Source organism: Thunnus thynnus, chromosome 9, assembly GCF_963924715.1.
Source record: "Thunnus thynnus chromosome 9, fThuThy2.1, whole genome shotgun sequence".
In the NCBI taxonomy this organism is placed as follows: Eukaryota; Metazoa; Chordata; class Actinopteri; order Scombriformes; family Scombridae; genus Thunnus; species Thunnus thynnus.
The window spans coordinates 30418812-30436652 of NC_089525.1; the positions used below are offsets into that span (position 1 = coordinate 30418812).

General features: G+C 38.2%; 1 protein-coding gene across 3 annotated transcripts in view; it reads right to left on the minus strand.

Moving 5' to 3' along the window:
* Window positions 1–17841, minus strand: part of htr4 (5-hydroxytryptamine receptor 4) — a 187131-nt gene that overhangs the window by 90719 nt on the left and 78571 nt on the right. For all 3 annotated transcript variants that reach the window (XM_067600022.1, XM_067600019.1, XM_067600021.1), the window contains exon 3: window positions 7656–7769. In XM_067600022.1, the coding sequence (XP_067456123.1) occupies window positions 7656–7769 (114 nt within the window). The remainder of the gene's footprint in view (window positions 1–7655; window positions 7770–17841) is intronic.

The window sequence follows — 17841 nt, forward strand, 5'->3', positions numbered from 1 at the left end:
TTAAATTACTTTGGCAATGTTGTTTTTTTAATAACGTTGAGTCACACATGTGAGAGATTGGCGGGTTATAGAGCAACAACAGCTAATAACAGCTGCCTTGTTTTTGTAAAATCAAACAAAAAAAAATTAAGTGTTTGTTTTTGGAGGGCTATTGATTGAGAGATGTATGAGAAGAGATTATAGAAAAACAACAAAACAGCTAATGAGAGGTCACTGTAATCATACAAGCATTTTTTTTTAATGTGAATTGTGTTATACAGATATGAAAAGAAAAGGGCAAATGGGTAACTTTCAATTAAAACTTACTAGATTCAAAAATAGGTTCAATTGATTTTAATATGTTTTTGTCATTCAGGAAACTGTTGAAAAGCAATTGAATTGTATTTGTTATAAATAAATAATGAGCAAAAAGTTTATTGGCACATTTCTCACATCATAGTTACATAATTGCCAAGTGTATATTTTTCTTTTGTTCCACTGCATGAAAGCATTATGATAATGATTAATTAACACCACTATGATTAGCTCAGGCCAGCAATGACTTACTACTATTTCACTACTACACCAACAACTTTAAATTACATTTTTTGCTTTAGCTTATGAATATTAACTTATCATTTAATACAGCTGACTTTTCATATTATAATAACTATTTCCAAATTTGCTGAGTCTGATGAGGTCTGCTGACACCTGACAGCTCCAAATGCTGAAGACGAAAGCTCTGTAGTGAGAGGACCTTCAGGCTGAAAATTATTTATTTACAAAGTCATGATGCACTGTGAGCCTGTTTTCATGATAGGCCCTTTAGCTCCATTTAATTGAAATGTCAACGCTACAGCATATAAATATATTTTAGACATTTGTGGAAACAGTTTGGGGAAGTTCTTTTTTCTGTTTCAACATGACAGTGCCCCCGTGCACAAAGCCAGGACCTCGTTTCCCGATAATGATCGGTCTTAGGCTACATCCACACTAATATGTTTAACTTCTGCCACGTTTACGCCTAGCATCCACACAATACTCCGCCATTTTCAAACCCCTAAAACGGAGACTTTTGAAAATGCTGCTGACCCAGTTTTAGTTTGAAAACTCTGGGATTGCGTTTTAGTCTGGACAGATGGAAACAGAGACTTTTGAAAACAATGATGCAGACACCCACGTTTGCTTCCTGATTGGGTTTTATCAGTCACAACGTGTCCCTCCCTGATTTGTCATGCCTCTATCTCATGACCATTTCCCAGAAGAAAACAAGTAACAATAAATCAGCCTCGACTACCAGTGGTTAATTCAACATGGATAACTTACTACAGGTGTTGCTGACCTTGTTGTATATGCTGGCAGCCGTTGTGCATTTGCATTCTGCATTTTGTAATGCTACTACTGCCTACATGTGCAGGAGGAAAGCTATTATTTAAGCTATTATTGTCTCGTGTCCAGCGGTGCATGCCCAGGTTATGTCAATGGTCATGTGATATGCGTTTCCAGGGGAGGTAGTATGAACAGAGATTATTTCTGAAATGGTGATAAAATGCTCGTGTGGACAGAGATTTTGAAATGAAAATGTATTAGTGTGGACATAGTGCATGCTCATACTTCTTAACATTGGCTGTCTGTGGTGCTGAAGGGGATGATGAATATATTTTTAAGTAACTTTGCATATTTAATTGTCCGTAAGCTGTGCTGTGTAATGAAAATACACACATTGAAAGTGTAAATGTTGTAAAATAAAAGAAGATCATATTAAAACTGAAATGAAGCAGTGACTCCTATAAGTTTCAAGCATATGTGTCATTCTGTCATCATTCCTGTATTAGACTTGCTGAGACAAACATACACACCATAAATAGAAAGAACCTGAGAATATACCACCGGGACAATTGTTGAATTAATTTTTGTGTGTATTGGTTTAGTCTTACTTTCTAGTTTAAATATCACTCATTTTACAACAAACTTCACTTGAAATTTGACATCAGTGTAAATGAAAAAAGTAGAGACTTAAAAATGTACAAAAAACAATTTAAATAAAACATGCAGCTTTTGGTTCCTCCTGCAAGTCGCTGTGCTTTTTAAGATGCTCTCAGCCTCTAACGAGTCGGTAGGAGCCACTAATTAATCTGCAATCATTTCTAAGAGGGTTCAAAAGATGTATTTTATGATCATCTTAAGCCTTAAAATGCTTTTGGGAAACTAGGCACAGGAATAAATAAATTGATTTCCCAGTGTAGCACCTCATTAATATCTCCTAAAGGCTAAACAGGGAGCAAATCCCTGCAGCCAGGTTCCAAAATCTGGTGGAAAAGCCTTAAAGCAGAAGAGTGGAAGCTGTTATAGCAGAAGATCAACGCCCGAGGTTTTGGAAGCACGTTCATTTCATATTCTTTGAAACTTTGAAGCTGCTTAAGGGAAAGTCTTAGGGGAATATTAGCAAGATGCTGAAGTTCACTTAGCAATCGAAGGGGAACAGAAGTAGATAGGAAAAAAAGTTTGTCCTTCAATACCAATAGAGAAGAAAGGACAAAAACATTTCATATTTATTGGTTCCATTACTCACAAAACAATAGATTTCAGGAGAGCAGGAGAACAACAACAACAAAACACAGGAGGAAGAGGAAACATCCATCTTCCCGTTCACCAGAGTGGGAGGAAGAAGAAGACGGGGAGAGATGCTGAGAAGTGAAAGTGAAATCGTTGGTAAAACACACACAAACTTGTAAGAAAGTAAAAACAGAAAGAGAGATAGATAGAGAGAGAAAGAGATTAAGGTGGATTCATCCCGCTAACAGGTAAAACACAGAGGATTTAACAGACTCGAGGGCTGAATCCACCTTGATTGCCGTGATTAACAGCCTGCAGAGTCTTTATCCCTTTTTCTGTGAGAAAAGGTGATTTTCTTTATTGAAGTCATACAGCTGTCACACATGAAGGTCGTGCTGCTACTACAAATTATTGCTGAGATTAAAACAAAAGACCGACTTCACGATAAACCAAGTTATATTTTACTTTCATCTTTTCTATGCAGCTGGAATCTGCACAGATGTTCCTGGAAGCGTAAATTCCCAGGTTTGTCTCCTCTAACAATGCGCAACATGATTTTCTGTCCGTACAGTGGACGCTTTCAGTGATTCATTAACCTTTTTGTGAATTAAAGCCTCATTTTTCATTTAAAATGTTTATTTCAGGTGAAATGCATCATCTGCACACATGCTGTAGGTGTGAGAGAAAGTGAACCAAGAGATCCAAGGACACAGCTGCTGCGTGAATGAGTATTAAGTTTTATCAATGCAACAAGACCATGAAGACAACGAGTAGCTTTGACCCAAATTGGGCTATTAAAACTCATTCCTGCAGCTATGCTTTATTTTACAAAGTCACAAGCACGCAATCTGTTCCAATGTCACATTGTATTCTAATTAGAGATATCCCAAGATGATCCCGGGGATCCTAAAAATAAAATAAACCCAATCAGATGCCCACTAGAGTTGAAAAGCTTCTCTACTCGATGACACTTCTGCCCATTGAAATGACGAACATGACAGGTGGCAGGTCATATCAGCCATTAGTAACTTGATGACAGAATAGAATTAAACTTGTTTGTTGTCAGGTTTGTGTGCTCGCTGCAAGCTGGTGTCGGTACTCAGCCAAAAATCATTTGTGAGGGAAGATGCTCCACTGTACCATCGCAAGGTTGTTGTATTTCCAGTAACTCTAACTGGATGACAAGTCTTCTCTAGCTGATCAGTCACTTTCTAACAGTTAAATTTTCATTCATGTCATACATATCAACAATTTAAGTGTATCAACTTAATATTTTTAAACCAGGACCACCAGTATTTGGATCAAGTGTTTGCCGAATTTAGTAGACTACACTTGTTATTTCAGTGTGTCAGATACATACAGTATTTAATCAACTTCTGCTGCTATGAATACATATATTTTTACTTTGTATACTGAGCCTTTTAGTAAGAATTAAAAGAAAACTTTGAGAAAAGAAAGCTGTGATGCTGCCTTTTGTATTAATGCAGAGTTATTCAATTATCAAACAGTGCCACCTAAATTGGACTGGTTACACTGACTTTAATGTACGCTGGACAGTAACAGTATGTCATTTAGGTAAATATAGGCTTTGATCATGACATCCCTAATTCTAATACTACAAAATATACTGCTAAGGCACAGTAAATTGTACTGTGTGGTTTCATATCATCATTTCAGATGTCAGTCTAACTGTGACTTTGGAACAATATACTGAAAATGTCACAAATAGCTATCATGTATCTGTTTCCAATGATTTACTACCTTTCTTTTTTTGGTCTTTTGTCCACAATTTATACTACATTTATCCAATTTTACTTTGCAGGCTGACATTTTAGTTGTAGCTAATGTTGTTTTTCCAGTATGAGGTTACTAGAGACAGAGACTATCTGTCACCCACACACATGCATGAATACGTCTCCTCTCCTGCCTTCACTGAGTGATGTCTCCTGTGCAGCTTTGTGCTTGACAAAGACCAGGACTGCTGACACTTTATTTAAGACAGACTTAGTGATGGGAGACCAGTCAGTCAGTCAGTCAGTCAGATGTAAAGTCAGGGGCTTAACAAGGAATCTGTATTTGCAACCTTTATGATTAATCAATCAGAATAATTAATGATACTAAAAAAGTGAGTTGCAGCCTTATTTACCTGTGAGTCAGATATGCAGTCAGTCATGAAGGTATCAGATTAGTAATAAATCATGACAGGTAGTTACTGCATTGTCAAATGATAAGGTCTCTCCTTGTATTTAATGTAATTTGGTGGTGAACTTTGTTTGCATTCAAAGATAAACGACACCAGCCAACCAGCAAACCAGCAAAACAGTTGGTCAGTCAGCTGGCTCGCTGTTATCCCCGCTCCCTGCAGTGTGGATGCTCTGCGGTCTATAAATAGCCTCAGTAAGAGTGGAAGGCTGTGAGGGTTTTCCATCACTAACCCAAACAGCCCCTTAAAACAGGCTGTTAGTGCTGGAACCAACCAGCTGTCTGCTCTGCCGCTGCATGTGGGGCACATGTAAATCATGTTGGACACACACACACACACACACACACACACACACACACAAACGAATATAAAAGTAACAACATGAAGTAATATTAGTAATATAGTAAACACAAGCATAGATAAATACTTTATAAATACCCACACACATAATCTAAATAAATGAGAACAGGCTTATACATACACACACATACTGTACACACACACACACACACACACACACTCACACACACTCACACGGTTGTGTTGGCTGTAATTCAGAACGGTTCAGAAACCATTAACATGACCTGAGGGGGAGGCGATTTGTTTAGTTGGGATGACATATTGTGTTTAGCTTAAAGTGCTAAAGATAAATAAACTTTATGAAAAGGGCTCATGTTACTGTTAGGTTGGTATAAGTTACAGACTCACATACTGTCTACTGTATAGTATGAAGGGAAGAAGAGGAGACGTGAGGGGATTAAACATGAACACACAGCAAAGAGAAGAAGTAAATTGTCTGTTTAAATTACACACATTCATTCACACACACAGGAGAGTAAAGCACAAATCCTTCATAGCGAACTGGGAATGTAACTTCCCTGGAAAGATAATCAAAACATCTTGCTTTTCTTTATGATATGAATGACAGTGATTGTAACTAAGATAACGTATCAACTACAGTAATGATGCTGAATGTGTCATATCAGAATTAGCTTTTTAAAAATATGTTAATATGAATATGCAGCTCTGTCATTTTTTTTTTTTTACTATTTTTAGCAATTTTTTAAGGCTAAAAACATGTAAATCACATGACCCTGGGGAAGTAACAACAAATTAACTCCACTGCCAATAAAAATCATTTAGTTCGTATTTTTGTTTTTGTAAAACATCGCCTGAGGCGGTGAGTGCCTCTTTAGTAACGTATTATGACAGGATTTAATTGAAATGTTAATCCATTAATTAAAGCCACTATGTGTAGACTTTTATAGCATATTTAAAAATGCTCTGATGTGCTTTTTGTTTGTAGAAAAATGAGATAACTTCAGTGAAAATTGGTGCAGTATACGTGTTGCTCTCAGCTCTTCATTGTCAGTATTTTTCCAGTCAGATCTTCATACTAACAATGAAGGTGCCAAAACTGGAAATGTTCACATTACACACATTATTAACTTAATAGCTGGCATGACCGTCAACTTATACCAGTGCAGTTGCTTATAGAACTGTCCAGTGACCAGTATAAACAGCATGTGTGTGGGTTTCTTGTTCACACACTTGACATGACACACAGAGAGAAACAACAGGTGGCTGCTTAACCCGACGCTCTGGTGGTTTGTTACACAGAACCATCGGAGAAGTCATGCTTGTAAACTGTTTGGAAAAGGGGCGGGCGCTCTCAAAAAATACTTGACATGTGACTGGATGAACCATCTGTCTATCACTGCCGTACCTTGCGAGGCATCTGGATTTGCGAGATCACGTGAGAGTCTTCACAGGACGCTGATCGGACACAAGTGGATAACTTGAAGCCTGACGAGATGGACTCTCACGTGATCTTGTGATGTTGTGATCTCATGAATCCAGCTGCCTCGCAAGGTAAGTGGTTGCGTCTGTGTGGAGGTTACTGATGAGTGGTTTAGCACCTCTGAATCATCACCTTCTGCTGGTGTCGACTCCCTACGGAAAAGACTGTGTGTGTTTTTGTTGGGTAATAGGGGAGCAGTGCCTCTAAGCTTGTCTAGCAGCTTTCCTCTCTTGCAGGCTGGACAGACTTTTACATCTGCTTTCTATGTAATAATATAAATTTTAATCCCACTATAAAGCTTTCACTGTGATACTTTTTCCTGCCATGGCTCGTTAGTGTAACATGAAAACATGTTTTAGGTGAATTTTTGCTTTGGTTTGAAACATTTTCAACTCCTGTGGAGGCTTTTTTGTCTCAATTTGCACACACAACTTGCCTACATCAACATCTCTTCACATGCATTTATCCGTTCCCCAACACGCTGACCATTAACATCTCGGAGACAACGGTCACCCTGAGGTGTCATGAGATGGAAAGAGACCAACTATCGAGCAGATAGTAAGCAAGAAACATAGAGGGAAGAGAAGGAAGAGGTGGAAAGGACAGGAGAAGAAGATCATTGCGGTGTCAGCAGCGCCCACATAACGGGCCGTCCTCAGGATGACCTGCCAGCTCCGCGAGCGTGTCGAAGTGTTTCTCATCTGGGTTCACGCTGCACAGACAGGTCACTCTGTCTTTGTATATTCAAATATTGTGTGAGATGTATTTCTAATTTCTCTGACGCAGTATGATATGTGGTTATTTTGTGCTCAGTGTTGGAGAAAGCCACTTTGAAAGTCCAGTTTTAGAAGCAGTTATGTGTTACTTAACTGTGGCTCTCTCGCTCTACTTCTCTTACACTCTTTCTGTTTCTCTCTTCCAAACATACTTTCTATCTTTATCTCACTTAAGGACACGCACGCACACACTCACATTCATTCTTTTACTGCCCCTTAATTTCAGTATCAGAAGTATCAAATAAGATAATATTATTGTAGATATGGTTAATATGAGGTGTGTGTAATAGGAAAGAGAGGAATATGTGTCAGAAAAAAAAGAGAGAGAACTCAGTCTCACCTGAGTTGCCTGTCCTTGCAGACGGCCACCATGACCAGCAGGTTTCCCAGGATGCTCATCAGCATGACCAGAGACAGGAAGCAGATCAGAGCCATCCGCTTTGGCATGCTGTCGCTATGGAAACACCAAAAAAAAAAAAAAGACAGCAACACATTAGTTCAGATCCGCAGAGTGAAACTACTACCTACTAAGACTGAGACTGCACCAAGACAAACTTTTTTTATGTTAAAATCAATCTTTCTTTTATCGTCTGTGTCATGAAGAGGAGCTGCATCAGTGAAAAATAATCAATTCCCGCTAATTGCTTGACTCAACTTTTCTAAATTACGTTCAGGTATTGGTACAGTAAAACTTCTAATGAGAAAGCAGAGCTGATTAATTATGAAGTTTCTGTTGCTCATCGATTTCTCCCATTTCCTCTGAACTGAGTAACAGTCTGACATCTGAAAACACGACACCAGTGAAGCCGGTTCTTTGATATTTGATATATCAGAGGATATAAATGAGTTTAGAAGTTTGGTATCTATGGTTCTTCAAATATAGTCAGATGACGCTATGGTGAATAATTTTCTCAACTATTTCCAAGGCAACCGGCTAAATCTGAACAACCAGCCGATCTGAAACCAGCAATGCAAACATCAGAGAGGCTGTGAAGATGCAGGAACATTGACGTAGCACTATGTGTTAAATAAAGAACTTACTGATATAACACTCAGTTTCAGTTAAAATAGAAATCTATCAATGTTTCAAATAAGTAAATGATGGTTTTGTTACTGATTTCCTTAAAAAAGTGTGATTCAACCTCCATGTATATCAAGTCCCTGGACAATTTAACCTTTTCTGTATTTAACACTGGATCTAATCATATAGAAAGTGATACATCTCACATTGGTAGTTTATTAGTGATAACTACAGAAGAACATGGTCATTTATTAGCATAAAACACTACCATGGCTTAAAAATTGGGAAAAGATGCACAGAAAGTCCAAGGTAATCATTTTTACAGTCCAAAATCTCTACAACTGACAATTTTGTCCTGACAAAGATAAATTGAAACAATCCACATTTCAAAGATTATAACTTAAAAGATTCAAAAATGTCAACTCTACACACCATTTCTTGCTTTTTCATTTCTTGAATTTGGAACTGAAAACTCAATAATTCAGTTTAGTTTGGGTGTGATTTATATGACCACAACTCAATTCTGATGATGTATAAGAAACTGAAACCTGTCATATATTTTATGCAGATGACCATTTCGTGAGGGTAAGTTTTACATTTTAACAGCTGATATCTAGTCCTCAAATTGAGTCATTTCATCAGCGTTCCAAGTATTCTGCATTCATCTCAGGATGAGTGGAGGATTCTGCAGGACTCTTTGATAGGACACCTCTTTGTCCACTGTGAAGAAAAATGCATGTAGGTCATTTTTCTTCAAACTCAGGCTAAAAAAGTTTAAGAAGGCCAGATGTAAGGTGCTAATTTATGATCCACTATGGAGGAACATGATATATTTTAAGGTATAAAACTGCAGATGTTGCAGTTTTGATCCCATACATATAACCTTGGCATGGGTTCAACGAAATTTCTCAAGGTACAGCAAAATAGCTGACATGAGTTATGAATCAAAGTCCTCGGAGTGACTTGTGTGGTTTAAGGGCTCTCTGAAAATGACTTGTTTAATCTCAGACTTGTTTGACATCGGTAATGCATTACAGTAATCCTCCTGAGGTCTGCGGTCTCTCGCGCTGGAAGGCTTGACAGAGGAAGAGGAAGGAGCAGGAGCGTGAAGGGCTTAACTAAGAAAGCATAATTTCAATTTTCTTTTCCTGTGTCTTCACATCTACAGAAAATCAAATTATTTGTAGCGTTTATATTCTGTTCATGTTATCTGTACGATGTTAAACCTCTATGATTCACTGCTGGAGTCAGGAGATTTCTCTCTCGTCATCTAGGTTCAGAGTCGAAGTGATCGTGTGCAAATGAGGCTTGTTCTTTGATCAGCGGTGCCAACGCACTAATCAGATCAAATGGGAATGCTGACAGGTTCTCAACACAAGCATCATTACCAAAAAAAAAAAAAAAACTAGAAAGGCCTCGTAACATCACACTTATCTTCTTTCATCTTGAATTTGTTGGCTACACAGTCTGACCTTTACCCTAAATGAGACATTTATATGCACGCTATTATAGCACCTACCTTTTAATACATGACAGGCAGCATACAAATGTCCTCTTTCAAGTGAGAGCCTCACCTCATTTCAGGTTTGACAATGAATTAATAAGATGCAGATCGCTGCTTTCTCTCTCAAAGCTTTCAAAACACACACTGATCATTAATTGCCTGTCAACTTTCTAAAGCTTATGCTCGCTAATTATTGAGGAACAATTAAGCTCAGCACCCAGCTGTCCGGTTTAGAAGTATTTCAAGCTTCAACCAGGGAAGATTTATTAGGCTGTAAGCTCTTTTTCAGCAACGTTATTGCGACGTGGACAATAACAGTCTTCTGCTGAGCTTTGATGCCTTGTCACACGGCTGAAGGAGGGGAAAGGGTTTCTCTCTCACGCTACAAAAAACACTTTCACAGCTGAACCACAGACTTGACCCAACAATCTTCCAGCCATAACTGCACTATTTTAACCTTCCAGAAAGCAATCATTTGGTGATTTGACCGTCAAAAGACTCTCAATCTGACTGAACAGTGAAAGATTAGATTTAGATTTAGTTTTTAGCCTAGCCTCCATAAAACCATTTCACTTAACTACATGTTAAAGTCTAGTCATTGAAATGCTGTGGTACAAACGGTCACATATAAAGGTCAAGGTATGCTTGAACAAAGTGCTTTGTACAAAGTACAGAAGATCGCTTCTAAAAGCAAAAGCATTTCTCGCTGTTCTTAAAGGACTTCTTTGCCAATTTTAACATTACACTCTGAAAAAATGGTTTGGCTCAAGATAGACAGTTAAAAAAAAAAAAAAAAGATCAAAACTGATGCAGCAGAACCAGAGATGTCGTCATTTTTATTCCACACATTACTCTTCCTTGTCAAAACCTGGCGCCCGCACATCTCAACTGTCTCTCCACGATGGTCTGTGTATTTAACGTCTGAAAACAACAGGAGCCTATAACTCTTTTAGTGAAGGGCAAACCAGCACAAAAACAGACAGTATGTGTCTTCTGAATGTGGCAAAATACGTTGACGGTCGATATGTTCGAGACATTCATGGTAACTAGTTTGTCTTCTTTTTTCTTTTTTTTCTGGACCTCTTTTTTTGCAACACAGCAAGAAGTTCTAAATTGATTCTACAGATGTAATATGAAGAACCCTTTCTGCATCCTGTCATTTGCTCTTAAGTCTCACTTCATATGTTTGTGTGCATGCGGATGACAGAAACTCAGAGTCAGAGGTATAACAGCAAGGTCTAAATGAAACAGGAAAGTTATAACCGGTGACAACTGATACACATGACCTTTGACCTGCAGATTAGCTGAACTTCTGCGAGGCAATCAGCAAGCAGCAGCCTCAATTAGGCGTTCAGAGGAAGACGAGGGGCGACTGGGGAAATACCTCTACCAGACAAGAAGTTTTAAAGCTCCAATCTGTCACCGGGCAGCTGGTTTTTTTAGCCGCCACATGGAGAGAGAAGGCATATTTTTGTCTTCATTCCTACAGTTTTGAGGTCATTTTGGGCTTCTGCTAAATCACCTAACTGTGTCAGGCAGTGGAAATCACCTCAATCACCAACACTGCTTCACAGCCATTGCAGCTATTCTGGAACGTGGCTTTAGCCTTTAACCATATCAGGTGGCTGTGCTGATCAAGCCGCTGAAGTGCTAGCTGATTGGATCTAAAGAGTAGGGGTTTTTTTTTCAGCCCTGATGACTCGCAGTCATGAACCTCGGTGGTCCTGGCTAACATCCTGAAAGTCTTGATGCTGCAGTGTGTGAGGCAGCATGAGAAATCAGATGTCTCACAGCACACTTAACTGATTCAGCGTGGCTCGTTGAATCAGCTGAGGTGAGCTGATTGTACCAAGGTTGTCGTATTTGGAGGCCTCTGCAAACTTACAGTGAATGTGGTGAAGTTATCTGCTATTATTGTGTTAAAGTTTAAATCTGCATGTCAGAACAGAGTCAGAAGTGGCGGCTCCATCTTGCCCCAGTTGGTTTCTCGCCCCAAAACTGGACTGTAGCTGTATCTGGAAAAATGCCAAACACTATGGTGAATACAGCCATTACGCAGTATAAATAACAAAGCTGTTGTTTACATTTTTACCATTTTTTAAGTCTGAAAGTCTTTTTTTCTTTCTGCTGCATAACTTACTGACATTATGCTACCCTATTAATATTGTTAGTACAAAATAGCTTTTGGTGGATATGTAGGAGACAATATAAGACATCACTGCAAAAAGAAAAGAATGAAAAACAATAGATGTTTAAACATGTAGAGTGGAGTGCACCAAAAGACTCTGACGTGCTAAACCCAGCGCTGATAAATGATTTAAGAGCTTCTATTTTTTTTTCTCCTGGCAGCCCTAGAAAGTTCTTGTGTATTTTAAGGACACAACAGCATAACTAAGAGACTATTTCTGGGTGAGAGATGCTGAAAGATAGACTCTAAGCTTTCTTTACTAGAGGGGAGGATTTAAAAGGACAGACAACAGGGTGGGATCGGTTTACGGCTACAACAAATGATTATTTTCATTATTGAATGATCGATCAGTCATTTGACCTATGAAATGTAAAAAAAAAAAAAGGAGAAAAATGATGATTTCCGATTCCTCAAGTCCACAACCAAGAGATATTCTTTACTGTCATAGAAGACTAAAGAAACCAGAAAATTTTCCACATTTGAGAAGCTAGAATGTGGACATGTTTTCTTAGCAAATGATTAATTGATTATCAAAATGTCTTCTCCCTGACCTGTACAGCTGTGGAAAAGTAAATCATTGCTCCCCAAGCCACGATGAATCTTTTCGACTGGAACATGAAGCCTCTGATTGGTTTTTTAAAAAAGAAATCATGTTCAAGTTGAGCCTCATAGTCAGACTGAATTGCCATTTAATTTCACTATTCAGCATAACGTGTTAGCTAGCGTTAACGTTAGCTGATGATGTTTTCATTGAGAAGCTGTTTAGGATTTTGATCTACCAGCTTGTGATCCACGTGATAACCTCAATGACCTGATCCCACCCCTCACATCCTGTCCTGAACTTCCTCTAACTCCAAGCCTCTTTCTTCTGTTCCTGCTCATGCAAACATGGCCGCCTAGGAGACTTCCACCAGATCGATGCCCGGGGAAACATTGTCTCAGCAAGGAAGGCTTTCAGCTGTACATGGGCTCTTATTAAAAAAAAACAACAACAAAAAAACCCATTTTGGCTGGTGGTGAAGGCATCAGTGGGAATCCCTAATTGCAAACATTAGCTGTCTGGATACTAGCGTTCCCTCTCAGCAGGCAAAGACAAGCCTGTCATTATGCAAACTGGCACCAGAGGCGATGGTTGCTGTCCAAACTGGTATACAACGCTGCTTCTCTGCATCATAAACAGAGGAAAAATGTGTCAAGACAGAGGAATGGGTCAGATTCCCCCGCTGGCTCAAACCATAAGAGAGCAAAAGCTGAGGCCAAAAAAAGAGAGTAATTACACTTGAAAGCTCGGGAGTAAAACTAAATAACGAAGGTGGTTTATTCAGTTGAAAATATTTGACAAAGTACAAGAAATCATTGCAGAAGAGTAAGAAGACTAATATTTCTTTTTATATTTCTTCTTATTTCTGTTTCTTCTTATATTTACAGCTCAGGACTTTATCTCAACAACTAAAAATGAATAAAATTAAATAGAAAAATAAAATAAAATGGCAAAAAGGACAATTTTTGGTTCATTAGAGACATTGAATACTGAACTTGAGGAAAAGTTTTATCACATCTGTATCCTTCTTAAACGTCAGGGTTTTGGAAATCTCACTTTTTTCTGATCAGGATGTAACAATAAACAGTCAGAGGACATCAGCATGGCGACTGTTCAATATGACACCTGTATGTAATCTTTTTTAAATAAACTTCAAACTAAAAAAATCCTACCAGACTCTAGAATCAATAAATTAAACATCATTTAGAGCTTTTTACGTTTCAAATCTGGAATTACACAGCTATGTAAGTGTCAATCAGCTTTTGACGTGGTGTTTTAGTCACAGCGAAGGCGCCCACCTCTACACCGTCAGTCTGTGATTCGCCCCTATAAGTGAGCTGTATTTTTCCAGTCCCAGAAGATTATTTTCTTTGCTGTGACAAGGGCTCTTTAAACAGATGACTGCAGCTGCTGCTCGCCTCTCTAAACGGCAAGGTTTCTGTTTCTGCGCTGAGCTGACAGGTCAAACTGCAGTTTTGTTCCAATTAGGCTCTGTTATCTTTACCTCACCTCGGTCTTACAGCAAAAACAGCGCAGCAGGAATTGCAGCTAGAAAGGCACGAAACACAATCTGGTTTGAAAGTGCTCGCAGTCAAAGAGCTGGAGAGAGTATTTAAGTGTTTGTGACGGTTGCAACAATTCCATGGCTTTTTATTTGCCAGATAATGCCAGAAAATTTAATTTAATTTTAATTAATTTACTTTAAATTTAAATTTTGCCAGATCTATTTCAGTTTCATGTGACCTGGGTCTTATCTGTGCAGTTTCGGCCATCACCCCTACCTGTAATAATAAATAGTAATATAGTAATTACTCACCACAGTTTACAAGCTGACCTCATCATTTAAATTAGACCTGGTGTAGTTGCAGTTTTCCTGTGCAATGGGGAATTATAACAGCCTAGTATCCCTTACATTCAGTGCCGGTGCAAAGATTAGTGTGCCCTTATAGTGAGATAGAATGTAGATGGTCATCTTTTTGTTAACCATACTCACTATCTTTCCCTACCCTTGATTATACCCTACGGTAGTTTCTATGCTCATATTGCAGAAAGCGAGAATTTTACTGTAGCCAAAAATGTGTTTTTCTTCTTGGTCCTTTCATTTGAGCTTCACTGTGCAGAATGATGTATGTGCAGTCTGCCACTGAAAGGCTATTTTCACATTTATCTGCCTGAAAAGCCTGATCTGTCTGTGGAAAGTTTCTCTGTGCTCACCAAAAATCTGAGTGTAAGGAGCGTAATTGCGAGCATGATTTGTGACATCACACATTTTGGACTTTACAGCGAAGAAGAAACGTCTTGTATTCAGCAGTCAAACTGTTAAAATTAAAAGAATATATATATTTGCATATTAAAAAATCCTGGATTTCTAATGAGGGTGAAGGAGTCGATGTAATTTTATGGATTTTTAAGGAAGTGATTTCTTTCTTTGTGGGAAAAAAGATATCGGACACAAATTATTAGACAAAGAAAAGTAATTTTTATACAGTATGTCTTCAAACGTGTGGAAGGGAACTTTAATTTAACCTCTTTCTCATTATCTGACACACTGATATGATTCCTGCTGAGTGTTTCAATCTGTAGAGAAAAATCTAAAATAGGAAATTTTAATTAATACAGCTGATAAATATGACCTTATAAGTAGAGCAGAGTGAAAAAACTGCACCCGCTGAGTGATACAAATCACTATTAAAATGACATAACAGTTGATATTTGCAATATAAGTAAAGTGCGCTTTGATTGCACTAAAAAAAGATAATATTTAGAAAATTACAAAATATTATAAGTGAAAAATAGGGTGGGAAAGTACTTCATGGTTCCTACCAGGGTTTATCTGCACCACTGATAAATATTTTATCAGTATTTTTACTTTGAGTTGACTTCAATGAACTTAAAAGTTCATCATGTTGTTAGAAAACTAAATACTTGTTTATGTTTTATGTTTTATATGAACAATGTTTTATTATGAACATTCAATTGAATTTCCCATTAAATAACAGTTACAAAAATGTGTGTGTATGCTGACGATTATAGTTCTTAAAAGGAAAATCGTCCAAAATTGGAATTCGCAGGTCAGACTTTTAAAAAACTGGAAATGTTCAAGAAAATTGCAGTCTTTATGTCAGATGTCAAGCTCGTGTAACTTCTTCAACTTCATAGGGCTCGCCACCTCAAGCCGTCTAAGTCTCTGCAGTCATCTCACAGTTTTGAAACGCTGACAGCGAGAGGAACAGATTTAGACTGAAACACAACATGGCTCGAGGTGTTCAAGATCTGTTCCAGCCATCGATTTTTTTGACAGCTTACCAAACACAAACGCATCATTTTCACATCCCAAAACAGAGTTGAGGCTGTCTGTGCAAATGCGATGCCATAATTGATCCAAATGCTTCACTTAAGGGAATGATGCTTGAGACAAAACAGAGATGAAATACTCACAAAGACAAAAAAAAAATAGACAAAATTCAACAGATTAGACTGAGACCTTTTAGAAAGAGGAAAACACCACCTGCACAAGATGAAATGCAGAATTCACAAGAGAAGCAATCATAATCATCAGCAGCACAAAACTGCACTCATTCAGTCACGTACACACTTCCACACGATCTATTCAGACTCCTCAAAGTCACACAAACAAGAATACACATGATTCATTTACATATCAATCAAAACTCATTGACTTTTTCTCTCTTTTGACTTTTACTCTTTACGATGCAGTCTTCCTAAATAATGATATTCCTCTCACACACACAAACACACACAGTTTTGTACATCGACTACAGTCACTACCACAGTGTTTCTACATCTCTACATCATTTGCACACTGATATCTCCATCAGCATGGTGATAACGCCTCACTTTTCAGATATGTGTTTTTAAAGTCAGACTGGATTTTATGAGAAATTTACATGTTTTTAGTTTAAATAGAGAAGAGCATCTGAGTGAGATTCATTCTATTTATGAATTGTAATTCTAGAGACAGGTAGGAGAATTTTCTTTCACAGGAAGTGGTAAATTAAATTTCTGCAAGCTGTATAAACAGCAGCATTTTATCACGCCCGAGACACATACAGCCATAGACATGCATGGTTTACTGATAATGTGTTTATCAGACTTGAATTACCAGTCAACTGCTTTTTTTTTTTGCTTACACAATCTTCACTTTGCTCTATATGTTCTGGCAAAACTCAACTAGAAATTGCTTGAGCCACGGTGCTGTCAGTGCTCACAAATCACAGTTATGTTTCCAGTGATTGGATCGACCATTAAATGTCTGACAGATGACTGACAGGAGCTCTCACTTGCTGCAACGCCAACTCTTTCTACATGTTTTCAGGTTTTCAAACTGGAAAAACATGTAAGGTGAGGAATCATGCATAAATCTTACCAGCTGGATTCACAAGATCACGAGAATCCATCTTGTCAGGCTTCGAGCTATGCGTTTTTGTCCAAACCACCTTTGGTTTGGACCAATCAGCATATCATGATCTCATGAATCCAGCTGCCTCGCAAGGTAAGACGGTGAGAGACAATAATAGACAGATGGTTCATCCAGTCACCTCCCAAGTAAGTGCCTGCTCTTTTCCAAACAGTTTCAGATGGTTCTGTGTAACAAACCATCTGGTGTGTCAGTTTAGCTTAAACCTGCAGTGCAGAACTTCTGGCAGTGAGAGTAATTACCTATGACGTATCCCTCATAGCTGCTGTAGCCTACTGGCTGTAAAACGGTGGATACATTTTTTGAGCATCACAACCGGTGTGAAATGGCTTGTGTCACTATCAGAATTTGTTCCATTTGGTCTGATAACATTTGGAAAGTCTAGAAAAGCCACAAGATTGAATCATTTTATCCTCATTAAAGTTAGCGGAAGGCTAATCCGGATGATAGCTGACTCAACCGGCGCTCCCTGAGCGACTTGGTCAATCTTTTGCTGATGTTTGCTGATGACACCACCTTAATCAGCTTTCTGACCCAAACAGCTGATCTGCAGTGTAATACAGTGTGTGGTATGCACAGGGATACAGAGGTTCTACAGTTGAGAAAATGTAGTGCCAAAGGAAAGGGCTGTCTGACGGCAAGGTAAAGCTGTGAAAATATTCTAAATATAGCGTACACTTAAACTGATATTGACTTCCATCTACTGTAGGTAATACACTGACTATGGATAAGTACCTCATATAACCTCACTTCAAAAAATCCGAATTATCCCTTTAATCTGTCTCAACACAAATGGAGACAAGTCTTCTCACAGGGGAAGAAGCTGAATGCTTG